The following is a 19,233-nucleotide window of genomic DNA, read 5'->3' as shown; positions in this document are numbered from 1 at the left end:
AACCACTGCTGGGTGATCAGAAAAGGCTGCAGGATTAAATAAATCCTGACTGTTAGCCTGGTCAGGAGCAGGCTAGCTGTACAGAATAAATCTCCATGGTGATTTATGTGCCTCCGCTTTCGTGAAACCAAATCAAGGCTTAATTCATCCAGGATAACTGAGAAATCCCGGCTTAATCCCTTATCTTGGTTTTGTGAAACAGGCCCCGGAGAGCTCAACTGAAAAAGAAACTGCTCCATAGTCTAAAGGTTGAGTTCAAATCCTACCTTTGCCATTCATGTATTTATTTTTTATTTTTTGAAGGAGTCTCTTATGGATAAAAGCCTGTGCCTAAACTCATTAAAACACCTCAGAGGAAGAAATCATTCCCAACATGTTTCTCTCTTCTTTTAGGATGAGTAAACACATTTTATCATAACTCAGCTTGAACATCTCAGAGGAGATGGAACCCACTGATGGAGGCCACGCTGATGTTTTTTTTTTTAACCTGGTCTCAAGAGATATACGTACCTCTGGCCACTTTTTTTCAGCACCACATATATGTACAGTATACCATCACGTACATTCTTCCACAGTTTTAAGAAACAAATGTCCACTTGGGATTCTTCTAAAGAGAAGACCTTGTTGCACGCTATCAAAACATGACAGAATTATCTGGTAGAGTAGTAGAGTGAAGACCAGGCTTATATGAAGAGAGTGATGAGGTGAATGGATACAGGTGTGCCTCGTCAGCTGCCTGGAGAAGCTAGCCACGCCCCTGGCGCACACATGCCCTGCAGAGAGGAGAGGAGAAAAAGCACAAACACCAAAAAAAGCCACCGACAAAACCAGAACCAAACACAGGATCATAACACATTTGTAATGGAAATGTAATGTGTCCTGAAAAAGGTTGCAGGGGACTCTGTTTTTTTTTTTCGTGACGCTCAGCACGAATTTCAAACAAATGTACAGTATATCAATTAGAAGTAGCCTATCCTTCATGCCTGCACCATGTATTTTTTCTGTCAGTCGGGACTGTCCTTTACCTTGGAAACAGTAGTTTGACAAAATGTATACATTGTTTTGCTGTTGCAGAAGTCAACACATGTTCATAGTGATATGAGATGACAGGTGGATCAATGGTTACAGCAACTACAACAGGTGCTGGGTTCAGTCCCCAGGCCTGCCCTGTCCAGTTCTGTTGGGGTTTGCATGTTTTCCCTGTGTTGGTGTTGAAATTGTGCAGGTTATTTTTATGTTTCTCCGAGTCAGGTGGATTAGAGAGAGTGTTTTACAGGGAACACTTGTGACTAGTCCAAGGTGTCTTCATTTTCACAAATACTGTATCTGCTAGGGTGGTAAACTTTATAGCTCTCTGTGGTCTTGTAAAGCATAAGCATAAGTGGTTAGTGAAAATGAATGCCTACTGTCCTGAGGTACCCTCTGTTTTTGTGCTATAAATAAAGCAGAGTTATAACAGGGAACTTGATTCATGACCCAGAGTGAATCCCCCATCTACTTCCAGTTTCCTGAGAGCTTGTGATCTGAGGAAAGTTTAGTTAAGCATTACTTCATTCAAACATATGTATTAGGTATTTTATTTTATAAATATATACGCTATAGATGACAAGTTTGTGTGCAGTGTCTGTTATTCATCTATTTATAAAAGGGGTTTTCTGCAGAATTTCAACTTCTCTTCTGTTTTCCCCATCCCACCCTTCACACACTTGCGTCTCCATCTATATGAGGATGCAAGAGTGCAAACAACACATACAGTTATCTGACCCACACACACCCACACCTTGTGACTGGCCAGACAGCCCGCCAGTTTCATGAAATCTTTCCTATCCAATACTGCCTTGTGTTGAACACATGCGTCATTCTGAGCTGATATCACACAGTCAGCGTCTCAGCAGCTTCCTGATTTTCTTTTAACCCCTCTTGATGGACTTATTCTGTGCACAACACAGCATATGATGCTTCCAGCACAAATTATACTTTTTTGTTTTGCACATACAATCTTTGTTTAAAGTAGAGAAACAGATATATTGTTGCTCAAATTGAGTTTGGCGAATAAGAAGACAAATGTAGTGCATGGAAATATGTGTTTAAGATTGTCCTTTTTCCAATCACTTCCATGTTGCTAAAATTGATGCAACCCCACTCAGAAATGAAGATCAAAAAGAAGAATCTTTTAATAATTATACAGCAAATAAGTTTATATCAGCAAAGTAGAACATTACACATTATACAAATTAAATATACATAACTTTAATAGATATACATTCACACTCTTGATCAGCATTCCTCTTATCAGAAAATAAATATTAAATAACATAAATAGGATTCATTACACTGATGTACCAGCCACCTTCATACTCAAATATCCTTTAAAGTCTTTATCAACCCAGTGATTGGAAGTGTTGATGAAAACTGACTGTGGCCAGTATTAGGTCATCCTCAGAAAAATGTGTTTATTTAGATCCTCCTTATACACAATTTTTTTTTTTTTAGAGTCCTCAGTTCTTGAAAAACATTTAACAGGAACTCCTTGTAGGTCTTCAGGACCACACAGCCGTAGACTTTCTGCTGGAAGACGTTCTGAGGCGGTGGTAGTGTTGTCGGCCTTCCTGCTGGATCTAGTACAGGCAGGTTTGGGAAGAGGCTCTGATAGAGGCTGTTTATGAGTTCACCCAGGTAAATGCTGCGAGCCCTTACAATCTCAAGCTCGGTCAGCAGCGGGCTTGTGGATGACTGCAAGTCTGTCTGCTGATCATACACCCGGTTGAAATGTAGGAGGAAGTCTTGGAGATGTGTGTAGATGCTCACTATCCTCTTTGAGTGCTCCATGCCGGAGATGTTAGGGTCAGGGATGTTGTTAACTGACACCTTGCAGAAAAGATCGGACATTTCTCCTTGAGAGGCTTTCTGAAAAATAAAGATCAGATACTAATTAAGCCACACATCTTAAAGAGGAACATGAATAGTCTGCATCTATGTCTAAAAAAGGTAAAAGGGTGGAGTACTGAACAAGCCGATGAGGATTTAACACAGCAAAATAAAATACAGCAGTTTTATGCCTATACTCACATATGTTTTGATTAGGTCGACAGATTCCTTCTGTATGAGTCTGCTTAGCTTAAGAGTCTGCTGCAGAGGATTCCCACACTGCTGGTTTCTGCTTGCTGCCACAGCTCTTGTTGAATCAACAGCCATAACCAGCAGGAGAGAGAGTAATGCTGCGGAGAAAGGAACTGGTCAGTTTAGGTTATCCTACAATCCAGCAGTGAGGGGAACTTCATGGTAAAGCCACAAGTGGAAGGCAGGAGTGATAAAAATAGACTTTTCACTTTACTTCAACCGGTGAAAAAAGAACACCAGAGGTCTGATATATTATCAGTTCAAACATTTTACAAAATCATATATTATAGTTAAAGTATGTTTAGATACCAACAAACATTTTCAATCTCTTTAAACATTGGCAAGATTCTCCAAACTGTTGAAAAAAATAAGCTATGTTTAAAAGAACTGTGAAGCAGTAAAGTACAATCTGAAACTTCAGTCAGTTTCACAACAGCTGTAAGGCACCGAAAATAACCACAATAACGTGCACAAGGTGCAACTTTTTTATATTTTAATAGAAAAGAAAACTTACTTGTTGCTTGTTCCATAAACTGTTGAAAATTCATACTCTTTACATGACCATTCATTCTCCACTCAGTATCACAGGCAAATTACACAGACTCGTCATAATCACACTCCTTTAAAACTTTTTTTAAAGACAGAAACCACACATTTGTCAGAGGAGGAAATGACGTGCACTTTGTGAGGCAACCAAATTTCCCAGAATTTCCTCCTTTTTTTTCAGATGTGCATTTTTTTTCTTTTTCCTCTGTATCTAATAGGTGGCTCATGCCCCAACATGCCTGGTCACAGAGCAGGCATTTAGGGATGTTGTCTAATTAGGCCTTTTATTAAATGTGTGACCATCCAGTGTAGCACTGAGTATTGTTAATAGCACTTCCTTTTTATTCAGGCACAGAAAAATATACTAGAAATGTGATACATGAATATCACTTGAGGAAGATGAATCTGCTGACTGTTGAAAATTATGTCAGTCATGCATGGAAATAATTTAACCCTAACCCTAAGGACTGAGGTCAGCCTATACCCTTTGACACAGTTCACCAACATATATTTTACCGCCCTCTAGAGAGTGTGGGTGAGAAGGTGAGAACTCTGTGCACTGTGGGAAGCTCACTTTTACTTTTTCACACCTGCTAAATTGCACAATGATGATGTTTTTTATGCACTTTCTACATAATAAGAGCAAATGTACCTTGAGGAATGTGTAAAGTTCCTTAAATTCAAGTGAAAGCATGCAAATGTTCTTTGCGAAAACCTGCACGGTAATAATCTAATACCAAAATAGATGAATGTGGTTCTTCCCATGGCTTTACTGGCTTAAATATGACTTAAATCATTCATCAACAAACTCACACATGCACTTATTGGTGCCCACATGTAGTGTATAGAGTGTATAAAGTAGAATTGGGTCTGAAATAAATAAGAGGTGTCATGTAAACAATCCCTGAAAAGTAGTCTAAGATCAACTTCTCATATTTACTTCTTCATCTTCTCTTGATTTTGATCGGGCTCTGTTTAATTTTGTCAGTATATAACTGCATTTGTGCAGGAAGCTGGCAAAGTCAGGAAATGCATTTCTCAATCAGAAACTTTTACAAGTACGTAAAGGGGAGGGTCTGCTTAGCTAAATTAAGCAATGTGTTAATGTCGTCACATTGGTTGTCACACCAAAAAGTTTCTGACAAGCTGTGCTCACATTATCAGAGGATGAATTCATCATGACATAAGATAGTGTTGCATGCTCCAGTGATTTGTTTGGGTAGTATGTAAGGAGGGACCTAGAAGGATTATGTAAAATATGAAAATAACACAAACTGGGTTTTTCATATCTTGTCTAATCTCATCTTCGTCACCACTAACTTCTAGAAATGATGGTCACTCCCGCTTGGAGACACCCTATGATGTGTTAAGCCAGCTGTCTGCATCACAGGGTTAATGAGAGGCCAGACTGCAGACAGAAACAGCTCACTGAGAGCTGATCTGATCGCCACGTTATTTGGTAATAACGTCTTTGTTTCATGGGTCCACACACTTTGCTGTTAAACCACTGACTACTTGAGAAAAGTCGGGGAACTCGACCCACCACAACACTGTCAGCACTACTGCAGGTAAAGGCTAACCACTATACTGCCATCCTCGGGGCTTTCCAGTTGCCCCAGGGGATAATAGAGGGGTTGTGGTGAGGCGGGCAATGGCTGCAGATGGTGCCGCAGACGTCGACAATTCAAGGAAACTACAGTCGGATTCCTGCCAGCATATACAGTACAGGTATGCAAAAAAAGCCCCCAATCAACACCCTAAATCAAGTTTACCCTGAAGTGTAAGGAAGCCTAGATAACACCAGACGCTCTGCAGTGTAACTTCCCTCTCACATCATGTTTCCATTTCATGGTTACAATAAACAGCATTTGATATACTGTAGGTCACAGCGGTCACATCACACCAAAGAAAAGCAAAAGTGAGAAGTCTTCAACCACATAAGCAATCATTACAAGGAAATTCAACCACAAAGGATAAGAAATGCACTATCATAAGATGCAGGATGTCGATTGAGACTGTTTTTTTTTCAACAGAATCTCTTTTATTTTGTCTTTGAACTGCACAGGAAATGGTGAATAAGGTTGTTTAGGAAAGTCCCCTTTATTCTAACTAAATACATCTTTCTAGTAACTTAAAATTCACACAAATTGTAAGGTTCATAACCATTCTGAAGCTCTCAGGCAAACCTTACTCAAGCACCCCAATAGCACTTTTTTATGGAACCATTTGTTCACAAGGCTTCAGTTATATGTGACCAGACAAAAGGCCTTACTGCATATGAGAAACTTTTTCATCAAATTTCAGAAAGTTTGTGAAAATGTAAAAGGCTGAAAAATCTAGTGAAGCCACTCAACTTCGGAACACACTGGTCAAACATAACCAATTCAGAATTTTAGGTTTCTACATGTAAAACAAGAGCATTTAAGTTATATTGCCATCAGAAATTGAATGTCATTATATTCCTCCATTTAAAATACTTTGTGAATTCAGGGGACATCTTCCACCTTTCAGCCCTGTGAGGAACATGACCGAACATTAATACAAGTTATGGCTCTGAAATGAAAAGGAAAAAACCCAAAACAAAACAGGTAAAGAAATACCTGTCAAACATAAATAGTTGCATTCAAGACCACCACATTAAACAGTGTTTAAAAAACCGACCCGTGATGAAATAGTATTTATTTTTTCATACATATACTTCATTTGTAGAGGGTTTCACTGCATGGGGTACTCTAAATATGTCATGAGTGTTTGAAAAACTTAGTAGTGTTTTGACTCAGAGGGGGTTTCAAAATGCTTCATGTTTACATTTTGTAAAAATCAATCGTCTCTCCAAGACAAAAAACTACAAGGCTAAAAGTGGTATTAGAAATTAAGCACCAAACAATTATCTTTCCATTCAGTATAAATGGAAACATTGTGCAACCTGTTCAACGACCATAATGAACATGGCAAAAAATATGTAAATCTGATCATTAGACACTAATTACTCAAATGCAATCTGGACCCACATGTTGTGTTTGCTTTTGTTGAACCGTCAATCCGTAAAAGATCACCATACTGATATAAGAAGTCTGTGGTTCCATCCACCAGCATTTATACAATCTGAGTCTAGTGATTTGACTTAGCAATATATTGAGCTACTGTATGACCATATCTCTATATTATAAAACAAAAATGAAGCAAAATCTTTATCGTTAAGCTCTGTTATCAGTAATAGACCAGTGTCTCTGTATGTTCTAGCTATATTCTCATGTACAAATATTCATATCAAAAGTTATACAGCACAAGTCTCACCATTTTCCTTTACAAGAACTTTGATTAGTGAACAATAAATGATTCACAAGTTTAGATGAAACCAAAACAAAATGGTGCCGGCCTCAGTAAATAAAATATAGATATAACAAACACTGAACTTAAATCTGCTTCAGGCACAACTTAAATAAAGGCATTTGTGAAATTATCATATCAAATATGGCGCTTATGTCCAGTATCCATAGGCTTAAAACAAAAAAACAAAAAATGCTTTTATTTACAAACAGCTAAAATCTCTGACAGATTCATGCTTCACTTCACAACCTGAATTTGTCCTTAAAGTGCATGCAATAATAAGCAGTTTTACCAAGTGGGATCTTGAATTGTGATAAGATAAACGGGTTGATCAAGCGAATTCCAATTGATCCTATATATCAAATAAAAGAAAAGGTAAGAACTGTTGCCTAGAAATGTGAGAGACCACAGTATACTGTATGCATAAGCACAATATGGAAGTATGACCAAAATAATAAATTAATAAACTCTGACTTTATCCAGTGACCCCATACAGTAATATTCACATTCAGAGCATAAGATAAAACAAAATAAAACCAATAGAAAAGACAAAGCAGCTTAACACCACGGTGGAGTCCGCAGCTCACATTCCACAATGTCCTCCATGTAACACACACATTAAGCATCATACGAACATGATGGGTTTCTACATAACATATCAAAGTGCCAATTTTACTAAAATTTCCTGATTTATTCAATTCATACCAAAAGGAGTGAATGGCATGGAGGAAAGAGTCTGTTATTTTTAACACATAAGTTTTGAGTTACACTGACTAGGTTTGATTTTTATTGACATGTTGTTGTAGATTTTTTTTGTTTTCCTTTCACCCTTCAAGTTTCACAAAAGAAGTTCTCATTGCACGTAACACCTCAAATCAAAGATGCAATATCTAAGAGAGAAGAAAAGCAATAGAGAAAGTTATCCAGCTTTGTCACCATGGTAGTGACAAAAAGGGCAAGGATTTGTTGTCCTCTAAAGATAAATCCACTTTCATCTGTTGTCTTCTTTGGGGAAGTCCAGAGATTCCAGGCTTCTGAAGCCAAGGCTTCTACTTTCTGTGTCAAAAGCATTAATTTCTCTGTCCTGACGTTCCAACAAGTGTTTGATCCTTTCGGTGCGCTCCTTCTGAAGTGCTGCCAGTTCCTCTTCAATCTGTAATCAAAAAACATGACGATAGTTATTTTATTATATGGACTCTATCTTTAAAGCGTAACTCTTGCCAAAATGCAACCTAGGGTCTTTTTGTGAATGTACCCGAGTCAAACTTTTTTTTAAAAGCATATTTAGGACGGAAGCGTCACTTTTAAGATTTACCGTGTGGGGTAAATATTACTTCTTTATAGGGGGAAAGATGTGATGTTATGAGTACATTAGGTGAATAACTGCATTACCCAGCATGCCACAGTAGTTAGGAGCATGCGCAGAAGCCCCGGGCAGCGGTCGTTGTATGTAGCCATGCGGGTAGCACTGAACGGTTGTTATGTGCAAGTTGTCGAGTAAATATGAAACTCAGCTATCACGCCTCGTCTGCTTATTATCAAATAAAGAAAGATAACATACCGTATTCTCGTTTTTCGGTCAAATGGCCTTTTGAACGGGAGTGGTAGGGGCACTTTTATGCTATCCTCAAAATAGCTATTTTTAAAACACTAAGAAGGCTCGACACAACATGAAACTATGCTCGAAGTATCACCAGGGGCTCTACACCTTAATGAAAGTGTTGAGAACATTGTTTGTGTACACAGAGTTTACTGAAAAGAAAGGTTTTAAACAACTCACCATAGCTCTTGTTGTTTCCGGCCGCTACCACCTCGGCAGTCAAAACGAGTCAATATCAAAACAAGTAGCCACAGATTTAGTATAACCCTTGTGCACCGGTGTAGTTAAGGTGTAGAGCCCCTGGTGATACTTCGAGCAAAGTTTCATGTTGTGTCGAGCCTTCTTAGTGTTTTAAAAATAGCTATTTTGAGGCTAGCATAAAAGTGCCCCTACCACTCCCATTCAAAAGGCCATTTCGCTTGTTAACATTTGCTAACATTTGCACTCAGCACTAAACACAAAGTACAGCTGATTGGACAAATTCAGATTTTTGACCTGATGATGACATCAGTCTTGAAGGAGACATAAATATATGTACCACATTTCATGACAATCCATCTTATAGTTGTTGAGATTTTTCAGTCCAAAGTAGTGGACCGACCCACTGACCAACATTGCCATCCCAAGAGCCATGCCTAAGGCTAAAGATATTTGAATAAAAAACTAGAGTTTTAAATAATTCTTATATCTTGTGCATACAGCACTGGGGTCTGTGGGACTCCTAACAATGAGGAAGTAAAGCCAATGTCAACCACAAATAAAGGCCTTTGAATAATAACTAGCTTCCTCAAGCACCACTCCATGAACAAAAGTTTTACATTGAAGAATTTATTGATTTTTTTTGCCAGTTTGAAATCCCCAATTTCTTGTGCACTGCAGCCCTTTTTACTAACTCTACTGTTGACCTGAGAAAGGCTGCAGAGTCACCAGCCACTTCTTTTCACCTGCTAGCGATGAGCTTCAGGGCGAGTAACACATCACCCCCAACTGTGCAATTCCAACAGGAATTTGTGGAATCCACACTGCCTTCCCAACTGCAAACTTGCATGTCCAGGAAAACCACAGGTAACTGAATCCGACATCTCCCCCCCATATTTGTGGTCACTAGCAGTGCACTAAATTGTAAAAAAAAAAAAAAATCCCAACAAAACTACTGCCAACATATAAGGTGCATCTCTGGACATGTATCCATCCTGAGGTCATTTCTTTATACAGTAAGGTATCAAGCTGCATTCATTTGAAGTATTTTAGAATGGCTTCGATCTTAAACCTACCTTCTGTTCAAGGTGTGCCCTGCGTATGGAGACCTTCTGCTCAAGTTTCTGCTGCTCTCGCTCGTGTTGGGTCTCCATCTGTGACTTGGTTTTTCTCTGGTAGGCATCCAGGAGCTCCATCTCTTGCTTCAGCTGCTGCTTCAGAGCTTGGCACTCTATTTCCTGCTCTGCGTCTAGTCGCATCTAGAGACCCAGCGAGACAGAGGTAGTTACAAACACATTAACAACAAGCATAGGTTGGGCCTCATTTATCGAACTACAGGCCAACAATCTTTGAGAAAGACGTACGAAAGAACATTAAACAGAGCTCAAAAAATTCAAATGTTTGATAAAGTTGGTGGTTGATGCACATATAGTTGTGACTGTTAGTAAGTCTGAGGTGAAGAGCAAACGAATGTGTTGTACAAATATATATATATATATATACATAAAACATACAAATGATGAATGAGGCCCACTTCTGCTATTCATGACAAGATGCTTCAGGAGCTTCGTACCGCTTGTGAAGCCATCATCTCGTTGATGCTCTGCTCATACTGCTCAGCCAGTATGGCCAGCTTGCGTGTCTGCTCCTCTTTTAGGCTCTTAAGGATGTTCTTATGGTCGCCTTTAGGAGAGACCTCCAGCTGATGGTTCCTAAGAGCTTTGTACTGCTTGTTCTGCACTTTGCAAGTATCCTGGAATTGTTTCTTGATCTGCATCTCAAGTGCCTACAGAGGGTTAAAAGATAAATAAATGTTAGTGTCCTGTTCTTTCATGTTACATTCAGATGAACACAATCAAAAGTCATTCAATTATGGCAAAACATGGTTTTAGTAACTGGTTTAATTTGACTTTAACATGGATGCAAAATAATTCTACTAAACAAAACAAGAAAAACAATTTAAAAAGTGAACAGTTAGCTATATGACTTGCAGTATCTCTCTTTATTTAACTGACAACCAAACAACTAAGGTATAAATAAAAAATAAAATGTTTCACAGTATCCCTGAACATTTCAGTTTGCATACAGAAAGTGAGCTTTCACCTCAACATTGTAGGTGAAGCAAACTAAACTGCCAATAGATAAAGGGATGAGAAAAGACATTTGTGAAAGATATAGAAATATTTTGGAAGAAGCAGTTGTCATGGCAACATTATTAATGTTTGTTTTCTACAGATTTTTAAAGGGCAATTTAGAATAACAAGTCCAATTTTAGGCAAACTGAATGTCAGAAGTGCAGAATAGTGGAGGTGACAGATGTACAGTACCTGCAGAGCCTTCATATCAAACCAATTATGTAATCCTCCTGTCATGAAACATGTCATGTTCCTTTGTATAAACTAACTTTTAAAACCTCTTGAAATAAAGTTTTCTGGATATCAACTCACTAAATAACCACATAGTGGCAAAGAGAAAGTTCCAGCAACCTTGAGGTTTCTGGGCTGCTGCCGCTGCTCCAGAGTGTGTTTCCTGTGTAGTTCTCTCTGCCGCCGGCCGTTGTACTCCTCCTGGTTTTCGAGCTCTGTCTGGTGCTGCAGCCGCATGAGTTCAATACGCAGCTTCTGCAACATCTGCAGCTGTCTGCGCTCCATGTCCTGGGTGGACTCGTCCTGCCGGATCATCAGAGCATGTTCCATCTCCTTCTGGGTCCTCTTCTTGTTCAGCTCCTGGGACAACACGTTTGATGTAATGTCGTATTTAATGACAACATACACAGATTCAGCTTTCCAAACATTCTGTAAGGTTTATTGATTTAATTGTGAACACTAAAAGAAACCAGAGCTGTGTATCTTAGCACTATGTTTCTACATGTGAGCACTGCATTGCATATAGTTTCTTATTAAAGCAAAGCACTTGACTGCTTCCACTGGTTAATGTTGGTGCCTCTCAATATTCAGTGTTAGGTCCAATTCTTTTATGTTTCTTTTTGCTGATATATTTCATGAATGCAGTGTCTTCGATACACTTATGTAGATGATGACAACTTAACATAATCAACATAGGGTTTCCCAAAGAGGTGGTAAGTCACCCAGATTGTAACTCGTCTTGTGATCAATTTAATTAGAAAATGACGGCCTGAACAATAGCAACACTAAATATAATAATTTTAGCATGTCATTGTTAGTGATGGTGGCCCACCTCTGCTATAAAACACAGTGTGAAAATGCAAAATTATGCATTCTAGTTGTCAATGGGCATTCATTCAATCTCACTGTTTGAAGTGTCAGAAAAAGTCAAAATTTAAAATGTTTTATAGGGTCGGAATAAGCTATATTGTTAAGCATAACGTGGCTTGCTCTGAAAGCCACCATGTTTACTGCCTTGTTAAAACCCACTGTGGAAATGTAGATTTGCAAAAAGTAAAAATCCCACATCTTTGTTGGTTCCAGGTTCCCAATTTCTGTTTCATGTCATAAAAATGTATATATATAATTGAATACCCTTCAATAATCAACAAATGATTCCTAATAAAAACTATTGACTGTATCCTTATCCCTGACATTTATAATGTGTTATCCTTGACATTTAGTTTCACTGGCAATGATCATTTCACAAAATAGTCTTGTGTCCAAACATCTTCTGAAAACAGTTGTATCCAAAATTGGGATATTTCATTTTGATATTGTCTGCACATTTCACATTATGTTATGTAATGTCAGGAAATCACATTACCTCTCTCAGTTGCTCCTGTTCAAACTCATGCTTCCTGACCAGACTCCGGCGTTTGAGGGCCCTGCAGCTCCTATCGTAGACTAGCCTCTGCTGGGCTAGCAGATGAGCTTCCTCCTCAGCCTGAGAGCGCTGTATTGTTTCTTTGTGCCTGGACAGACGCTCCTGCTTCTCCTCCTTGGGTGTACAAGGGTCTTCATCCATCTCCTAGACAGACACAAATAAAAAACACATTGGAAGGAGTGTGAATTATCTGAAGACAATCTCAAAGATAACAAGTTTCATATTGAACAGATATATAATATATGAGATCATAAACTTTGCATTGTTCATGATATTTACTTCTTTGATCTTGTCTTTGCAAAGCCTGTACTCCTTTTTCTGATTCTCTAAGAAATTAGTTAGCTCTTTCTTTTGCTGAGCAACAATCTGTTGCTGGATCCTCCTCTCTTCAGCTGCAACTGACTTCATCTGTGAAGAGACATTAACATTTTTTAATTAACACCCTTTATTGATCTCTTAACTGTCAAACATGCCTATGACCCAAGTTTGGCATGAAGTGAATTAAATATCTCTGTAGTTTCCACTTCATTTATAAATAGCACCTATTGAGGCTGTACCTCTTTGTCTGTTTGTGCAGCGTGGCGTTTGGCCAGTCTTTCCAGCTCAATATAAGTGTTGTTCGCATGTGTCTCTAATTCCTTCTGCAACCGGAGCCTATGCTCATCCATCTCGGCCTTTAGCCTGTTCTCCAGGGCGATCAGCTGTTTCTGGTGCTGCCGCCGCATGCGCTTATACCCAGACATCTGCTCCCGCAGCTCAAAGTCCTGCTCATGCTCCTGGATCTACCTGATGACCTAGACAGAGGGACACAGGAAGCAGGAAGTAAAAGAAACAGAGCAGGCTGTGTGAACAACTGCCATGGTGGAGACAGGAGGAAAAAGATGACAGACAGCTGGTAAGTAAGAGGCTATGGCCTAAAAACAGAACAAACTGGAAAGTAATCAGTTTGCAGATTACCACACATCCACAATAACCCAATAACTTGATAAGGGTTGATACAGAAGTCTGACAATCCTTTATGGTTTATGGTATCAATGCCTTTCAGCATCAGACAGTGTCACACAAAAAAGACGTGAATTTCATCAATATACAGGTGCCCTGCTGTTTAATCCCATCCATACTCTTAATTACAATTGACTCTGATTACTAAAAAGCAACATGAATTAATCCATCAATCACTTCAGCACCAAACGTGACATTCATATGATGCCAGGCTCAAGACCAAGCTGTAAAATGCCTATTAAGACAGGCATGAGAGAAGATGTGGAAATGCACCATTTACAATCTAACAAAAACTAAATATCACTGGTAGTAGACATCAGGCAGAGATTTGTATGGAATACATATACATGCAATGCACACACATAAAAGCAGAGGCAGAGAGGGAAGCTGAGGATCGAAAAAAAATGACATCCATTAACAGGATCTGGTTGCCATGACTACAGATGTACAGCTGAGAACACAGACACCCCTTCACCCCCCGCCCGCCGCCAGCACGCATACACGCACACGCACACATACACTAACACACGCGCGAGCACACACGAGCTTTTTTTATGCAAACGAAGAGAGAGAGAGAGCTGCGTACCAAAGATGCTGATTTGATGGTGGAAATGTGTTCACAGATCTTGCAGTCGAGAGACCGGCTCTTGTGAGAAGTAGGCCGCAGCTCTGGCCTGGTGTCCCTGTGCACAGCCTCATCCCTCACGCAAGCATGGTCCTGCAGGGGGGGAGGAAAAGGAGGAGATAGTGGGGCTGGGGGCTTCCCAGGCCCTCCACACTCGCTGTTTCTGCTAGAGCTGCTATTATTGCCGAATCTCCCTGAATGCAGCACACATCCAGCTTTAAATGCATCCTTCCCCTACTTGTTTCCCCGCTACTGTCTGCAAGTTCTTCCTAAGAGAGAAAAGGGCATTGCCAAACAATTGCAGGCATCACCGAGAAGGCAGCTACTGGATGTAGTCGTTTTTTTCTTGCGTCCCCCTCTTCTCAAAGAGGAGAGGAACCAAATGGCTCCGGTGGATAAGGGTGAATTATGCAATGCCTACCATTGATAATCGGAGAAAGATAGCACAGAGATGTATTTTACTGCCACTCTTCTTTTCCGTTTCAAAATGCAAGAAATGTTTGGGAGGAAAAATACTTTTCCTGTGTTCCAATGATCGCATGTGGTACCATAATGAAATTTTTTTGAATCAGATAAGGCACATCCAAACATGGTTTTCCCTCGAATATTTCGCTTGATGATCCGTTTGTATTCCACTCGAATTTCTGTCCTACATTTACAGCGCACTTGGTCATGGTAGGTGGTTCTGGTGCCTTCTATTCATCTCTTTCCTCAGTCCCTCTTTCTACACTCCCCCTTCCTTTAAAGAGACAACGCAATACTACAGGCACTTCTCAACCAGCCTAAAATAATTCCACATTAGGCTCTATTACAGGATTATCTTTTAGAATTGAAAACTAATATAGTAAGAAAAATGCCCACTTATATGGATAGCATAGTAAGTCAGTATTTATTTAAAAACAAAATGAAAATTGCATGTAATTATACATTTTCACCAAATCCACTCCTATTTGATTATAGTATAATATTTAAAAAAAAATAGAACAGCATTACGATACCTTTTATTAAAAAAAGTTTTTTATTTTAAGTTTTCTTTTCAACACTCTTCTTCTCATCAGAAAGAGAGATGGGGAAAAAAGACCCGTATTGATGTAACACTGAGGTTAAAAAAAAATGTTCCTCTGTGGACTGTGAACATAAGGCTACTTGTATTTTGGAGAAATAATGGAGAGAAGATACTTTTGCTACTTTTATTATTCATTACTTCATGTGACTGTTGGAGAGCAGCAGAGACAAATGTTTGAATGCAATCTGTGTGGCTCTCTCCATGGTGCTGAATATGTCACACACATGTTAAGAGTCTGTTGGCCAAAGCTTACCTTATTGTCTGGGACGATTTCAAGATGTGTTAAACTCTTTATTTATCCAAACACTAGACACACTATCAGTTTAGGTGAAGATGTAGACCAGGAAGGAAAGAAGGAAAAGTAACTTTTGTTTGCAAAAACTTTAATCCCAAATTAATCTAAAGTGGGGTTTTCCCACCCTGCTCACTTGAATCTTGATCAACAACAAACCAAAGTAAGAGCGGGGCCATTTCACCACTGTAGGCTTGAATTCATCAAAAGGACAAATTCTAATGAAATATGATAATTAATACAATAAGCCACAAACGATTACTGTGAAAAACCTATATGGTAGCATCACTTATGGTAGCATACGTTTTTCTAGTGTCAGTTTGAAGATGCATTTATCTTTGGTCATAGATGCTTCTCTTCTAGATCTACAGTAACCTCCATCTCCTACCATTTTTCTTTTTGAAATACTCGAAGAAGCGAGTGGACTGCCACTCTTCTGTTTTCTATTGGCACTTACTTTTTCATCCTTTACTGTATACTAAAATTAAGTTAAACCACTATGTGCTACTTCATCAAATTGGTTGGGTAATCAACACACCAAGACAAAACAATCACCAGAATCAGTTATATTTGTAATGTGTATATATTTCAAACTAAATGCTCTCTTTTTCATTCTACCTTCTGTATTCTCAGCAATTATTACCAACATTGCATTAATACATGACATGTTGACATACAGTACAAATACAGGAACTCAGTTATGTTACCATGTAATACCTCGTTCAAGCAGTAGATGTCCCTGTTTACTTTTGAGTGGCCATCACATCAGCTGAGCACCTGGCTTTTACTCTTGAGCCTTTTAGCCTTTACATTAAATTAAGTATATTGCACTTGCATGAAGCTGAGACATTAATGTGTGATTTCCTAGTTGCCAAACATTCATATCATCCAGCTTAAGGCTGCTGAACATTTGCTTTAAAGTTTGGCTTTGCATGTCTTGTGGAAGATCACATTTGACCACATTGAATTGAAATCACAAATAAACATTTTGGTGCAATAGACAGTATGGTGTTTGAGAAAATATGTTCAAAGCAGATCTTTTAGGAAATTAATATGGTGTAATAAACCTAAAACTAATTAGGATAGATAAGCATCTCTCCGTCAAGATCTTTAAGAGAAACTGTTGATGAAGGTCTACACGAATGAATAAAATGAGTTTAAATACTAAATACAAACTGTCTCTCAAAGAGGACATAAGACAATGTCCAAATATTACACTAAATAGGACTTTGGTGCCCTCTTGTGGGCCATTTGACATTGATTTTAGGAATGCCATGAGAAATAGAGCAATGGATGAATAGTCAATACAGAACTGTTTCCTATTAATCCTATAATCTGATAACAAATGCATGAGTAATGAAGGACGCTAAAGGAGAAAATGACATTGTTTTTTAATTTATATAGCAGAAGCTAATACATTTGTTAAATATTATATATCAGGACATGCTCATTAGGCTGGTTATTCAATACAGCAATGTACACCTTTAGGACAAACACACAGCAGTACACAGTTGCAGTGTTTCTCTTCATCAAAAGCAAAACAAATTTCAACCAAATGATGTATTAATCATCTTGCCATGTTATACAGAAGCACAATTTAATATACATACCTGTTTGTCATTAAATAAATAAACTGTTTAGATATAAATAATCCAGTCCACTGTCCATTCTTGGCCAGTATTGTCAGCCATAATCTCCACAGTCCCTTAGGTCATGTGAGGTCACAACTACAGTATGTTGTTAGGAATACAAGGTACTGCTAATCCATTTATAAGTGCTGACAAGCTAAATGAATTCCTTATTTTCAGGTATGTGTTCATTTCAGTTATATACTTGGTTATGTGTTATATTGATGAGTCTGCATTTTAAGTAATTGTGACATGGTATTGTGGTGTATTGACTGGTGACAATGCATTACAGTATTAGTATCTCATAGCAGGAACACAAGCTAGTTGTTACAGTAAAGAACAAACTTCTTCATGCCCATACCATAAAGGTTGCTACAGACAACTTGCTACATCTGATTGTAGTTTTAAAGTCTTGCTTACTGGTCTCACTTTTCACCATCCTGCGTCTGTCTGATCTGTACAGGTATGACAATCTCATTCGCTGGAATGCTGATGGATGTCCCGGGGGTGGGGGCCTCTACGGACAGAACTCCATCACCAGACAGAGAAGAACTGATGTGCTGCAAGTCCACCCCCTGCGGAAGCCTTAAATAAATAAAGAGTAAGTTTATGTTGACCTCTTGCCTTTTAAATGTTTCACCATTTGTTTGGATTACTAAGACTGTTACTACACATTACATTTTTTCTGATTTTCAGCGAGATAATTTTTCAAAATTCCTCCCATTCTCAGAGACAACTTACTTGTATTTCCGGGTGAAGCACCTTGACACCGAGCCATGCTCATCCTGCTTTTCTTCATGATTTCCTTGTAATGAAAATCAGACATAATAAAAACAAGCAGTGTCAAGAAAACAATGGTAAAGATAAGGCTCTCTATGTAGTACCTTTACAACTTATTACAATGCTTTTACTTAAGTTTTTCACATCTCACTAATAGCTTGTGCAGAGTACCTGATATTTGCAAATAACCCTCCTTGGTTGTGATTGTAATTTCCTCAGGCGAAAAGTGATTGACGTCCAGGTTAATCTTCCAGCTGTCCTGCCCTGTTCGGATCTCTGACACTCCACTTGTCAGTTGTCTCAGACCCTTTTGGTTCAACGCTGCAGGGTGCTGACCAATGAATGGAGGCAGAAGGGGAGTTTGTGTGTACCCTGGCCAGGAGAAAGATGCTAGTCTCCTCTTTGACCACTCTATCCAGTCCAGATCACTAGGTTCCAGGAATGGAGGGAGTCCAAAATCCTGCGCAAAGATTCGGCTCGGCTGCGTCCAGTTTGGGAAAGGATCCCAGCTTACATCTCGGCGGAAAATGGGACGGGATAATATTTTATTTTGTTCCCCCATATCCTAGAAAATAAGCTCGGAATGAAGGGAAATTATGTTGAAACTGCAAAAGACTGTAGCTCCACCCTAACAAACAAAGTCTAGATTGATGACCTGGAAACTAAGCAATGGTCAGCTGTATTTTTATTCTCAACAGAAAGTGAGCAGGAGGTCTGAGGTAAAGGCTGCTTTGGCACCTGTAATGCTCTACTCACACACTTTATATACCCAGCTGATTCATTCTGTCCAGCATTAAGTGTGATCTAAGGGATGAGAATGACTTGGTATGTGTGAGCTAGGGTGTTACTCCTCCGTTGCCCTGGGACCTGGAGAGGATAATGCTAACAATTTTGTATTTATATCTCTTGAGTGTCTGTGGCAAGTTGTTGCTGAATGACTCTGGAAGCAGCAAGCAGACCGTTTATTCAGCAGTGGCCTCTGCAGTCTTGTCACATACTGGTGCTCTTTGTCCATAGAAATCACAGCCTTGTGTTATGTGAGGGAACAGCACGTACATTCAGAGTCACAGGGTAAACAACAGACTTACTTCCAGTTTCTCAACACAGGATTGAAGAAAAAAAACTCAAGACCAAACAAATATTATCATGTGATGAGTATGTAGGGCAAATTACATTAAAGACGTGCTTACATCCAGGACAATGTGATGGACTGAGGCATTGACGCTGTCGAGTGGTGGTGAGGAATTTTGCATC

At 39.0% G+C, this 19,233-nt stretch overlaps 3 protein-coding genes across 6 annotated transcripts; all 3 read right to left on the bottom strand.

The window, feature by feature from the left end:
• Positions 1-2,242: 2,242 nt before the first annotated feature.
• Positions 2,243-3,713, bottom strand: m17 (IL-6 subfamily cytokine M17). The gene is made up of 3 exons (XM_039780308.1): positions 3,635-3,713; positions 3,070-3,218; positions 2,243-2,907 (listed from the first exon to the last, which is right to left on the bottom strand). Exons 1-3 carry the CDS (start codon positions 3,687-3,689, stop codon positions 2,458-2,460), a joined length of 654 nt encoding a protein of 217 aa, XP_039636242.1. The 5' UTR covers positions 3,690-3,713; the 3' UTR covers positions 2,243-2,457.
• Positions 3,714-6,328: 2,615 nt separating this feature from the next.
• taok3b (TAO kinase 3b) lies at positions 6,329-14,937 on the bottom strand. Of its 4 annotated transcripts, none has more exons than XM_039780863.1 (8): positions 14,175-14,937; positions 13,144-13,380; positions 12,866-12,994; positions 12,527-12,730; positions 11,242-11,526; positions 10,368-10,580; positions 9,871-10,053; positions 6,329-8,149 (listed from the first exon to the last, which is right to left on the bottom strand). In XM_039780863.1, the coding sequence occupies exons 2-8, from the start codon at positions 13,327-13,329 to the stop codon at positions 7,988-7,990; spliced, it is 1,362 nt and encodes a 453-aa protein (XP_039636797.1). In that variant the 5' UTR covers positions 13,330-13,380; positions 14,175-14,937; the 3' UTR covers positions 6,329-7,987. The 4 variants fall into 4 exon arrangements, with proteins under 4 accessions (XP_039636797.1, XP_039636799.1, XP_039636798.1 ...); XM_039780865.1 differs by having other exon boundaries at positions 11,281-11,526; XM_039780864.1 differs by having other exon boundaries at positions 11,242-11,520.
• Positions 14,938-16,943: 2,006 nt separating this feature from the next.
• LOC120546055 (heat shock protein beta-1-like) lies at positions 16,944-18,817 on the bottom strand. Its single transcript, XM_039780811.1, has 3 exons — positions 18,151-18,817; positions 17,941-18,004; positions 16,944-17,784 (listed from the first exon to the last, which is right to left on the bottom strand). Exons 1-3 carry the CDS (start codon positions 18,539-18,541, stop codon positions 17,625-17,627), a joined length of 615 nt encoding a protein of 204 aa, XP_039636745.1. The 5' UTR covers positions 18,542-18,817; the 3' UTR covers positions 16,944-17,624.
• Positions 18,818-19,233: the final 416 nt, after the last annotated feature.

Source organism: Perca fluviatilis, chromosome 17 (genome assembly GCF_010015445.1).
Source record: "Perca fluviatilis chromosome 17, GENO_Pfluv_1.0, whole genome shotgun sequence".
Classification (NCBI taxonomy): domain Eukaryota; kingdom Metazoa; phylum Chordata; class Actinopteri; order Perciformes; family Percidae; genus Perca; species Perca fluviatilis.
The sequence above is the reverse complement of the archived record's forward strand: the minus strand, read 5'-3'. Positions and strand labels throughout refer to the sequence as shown.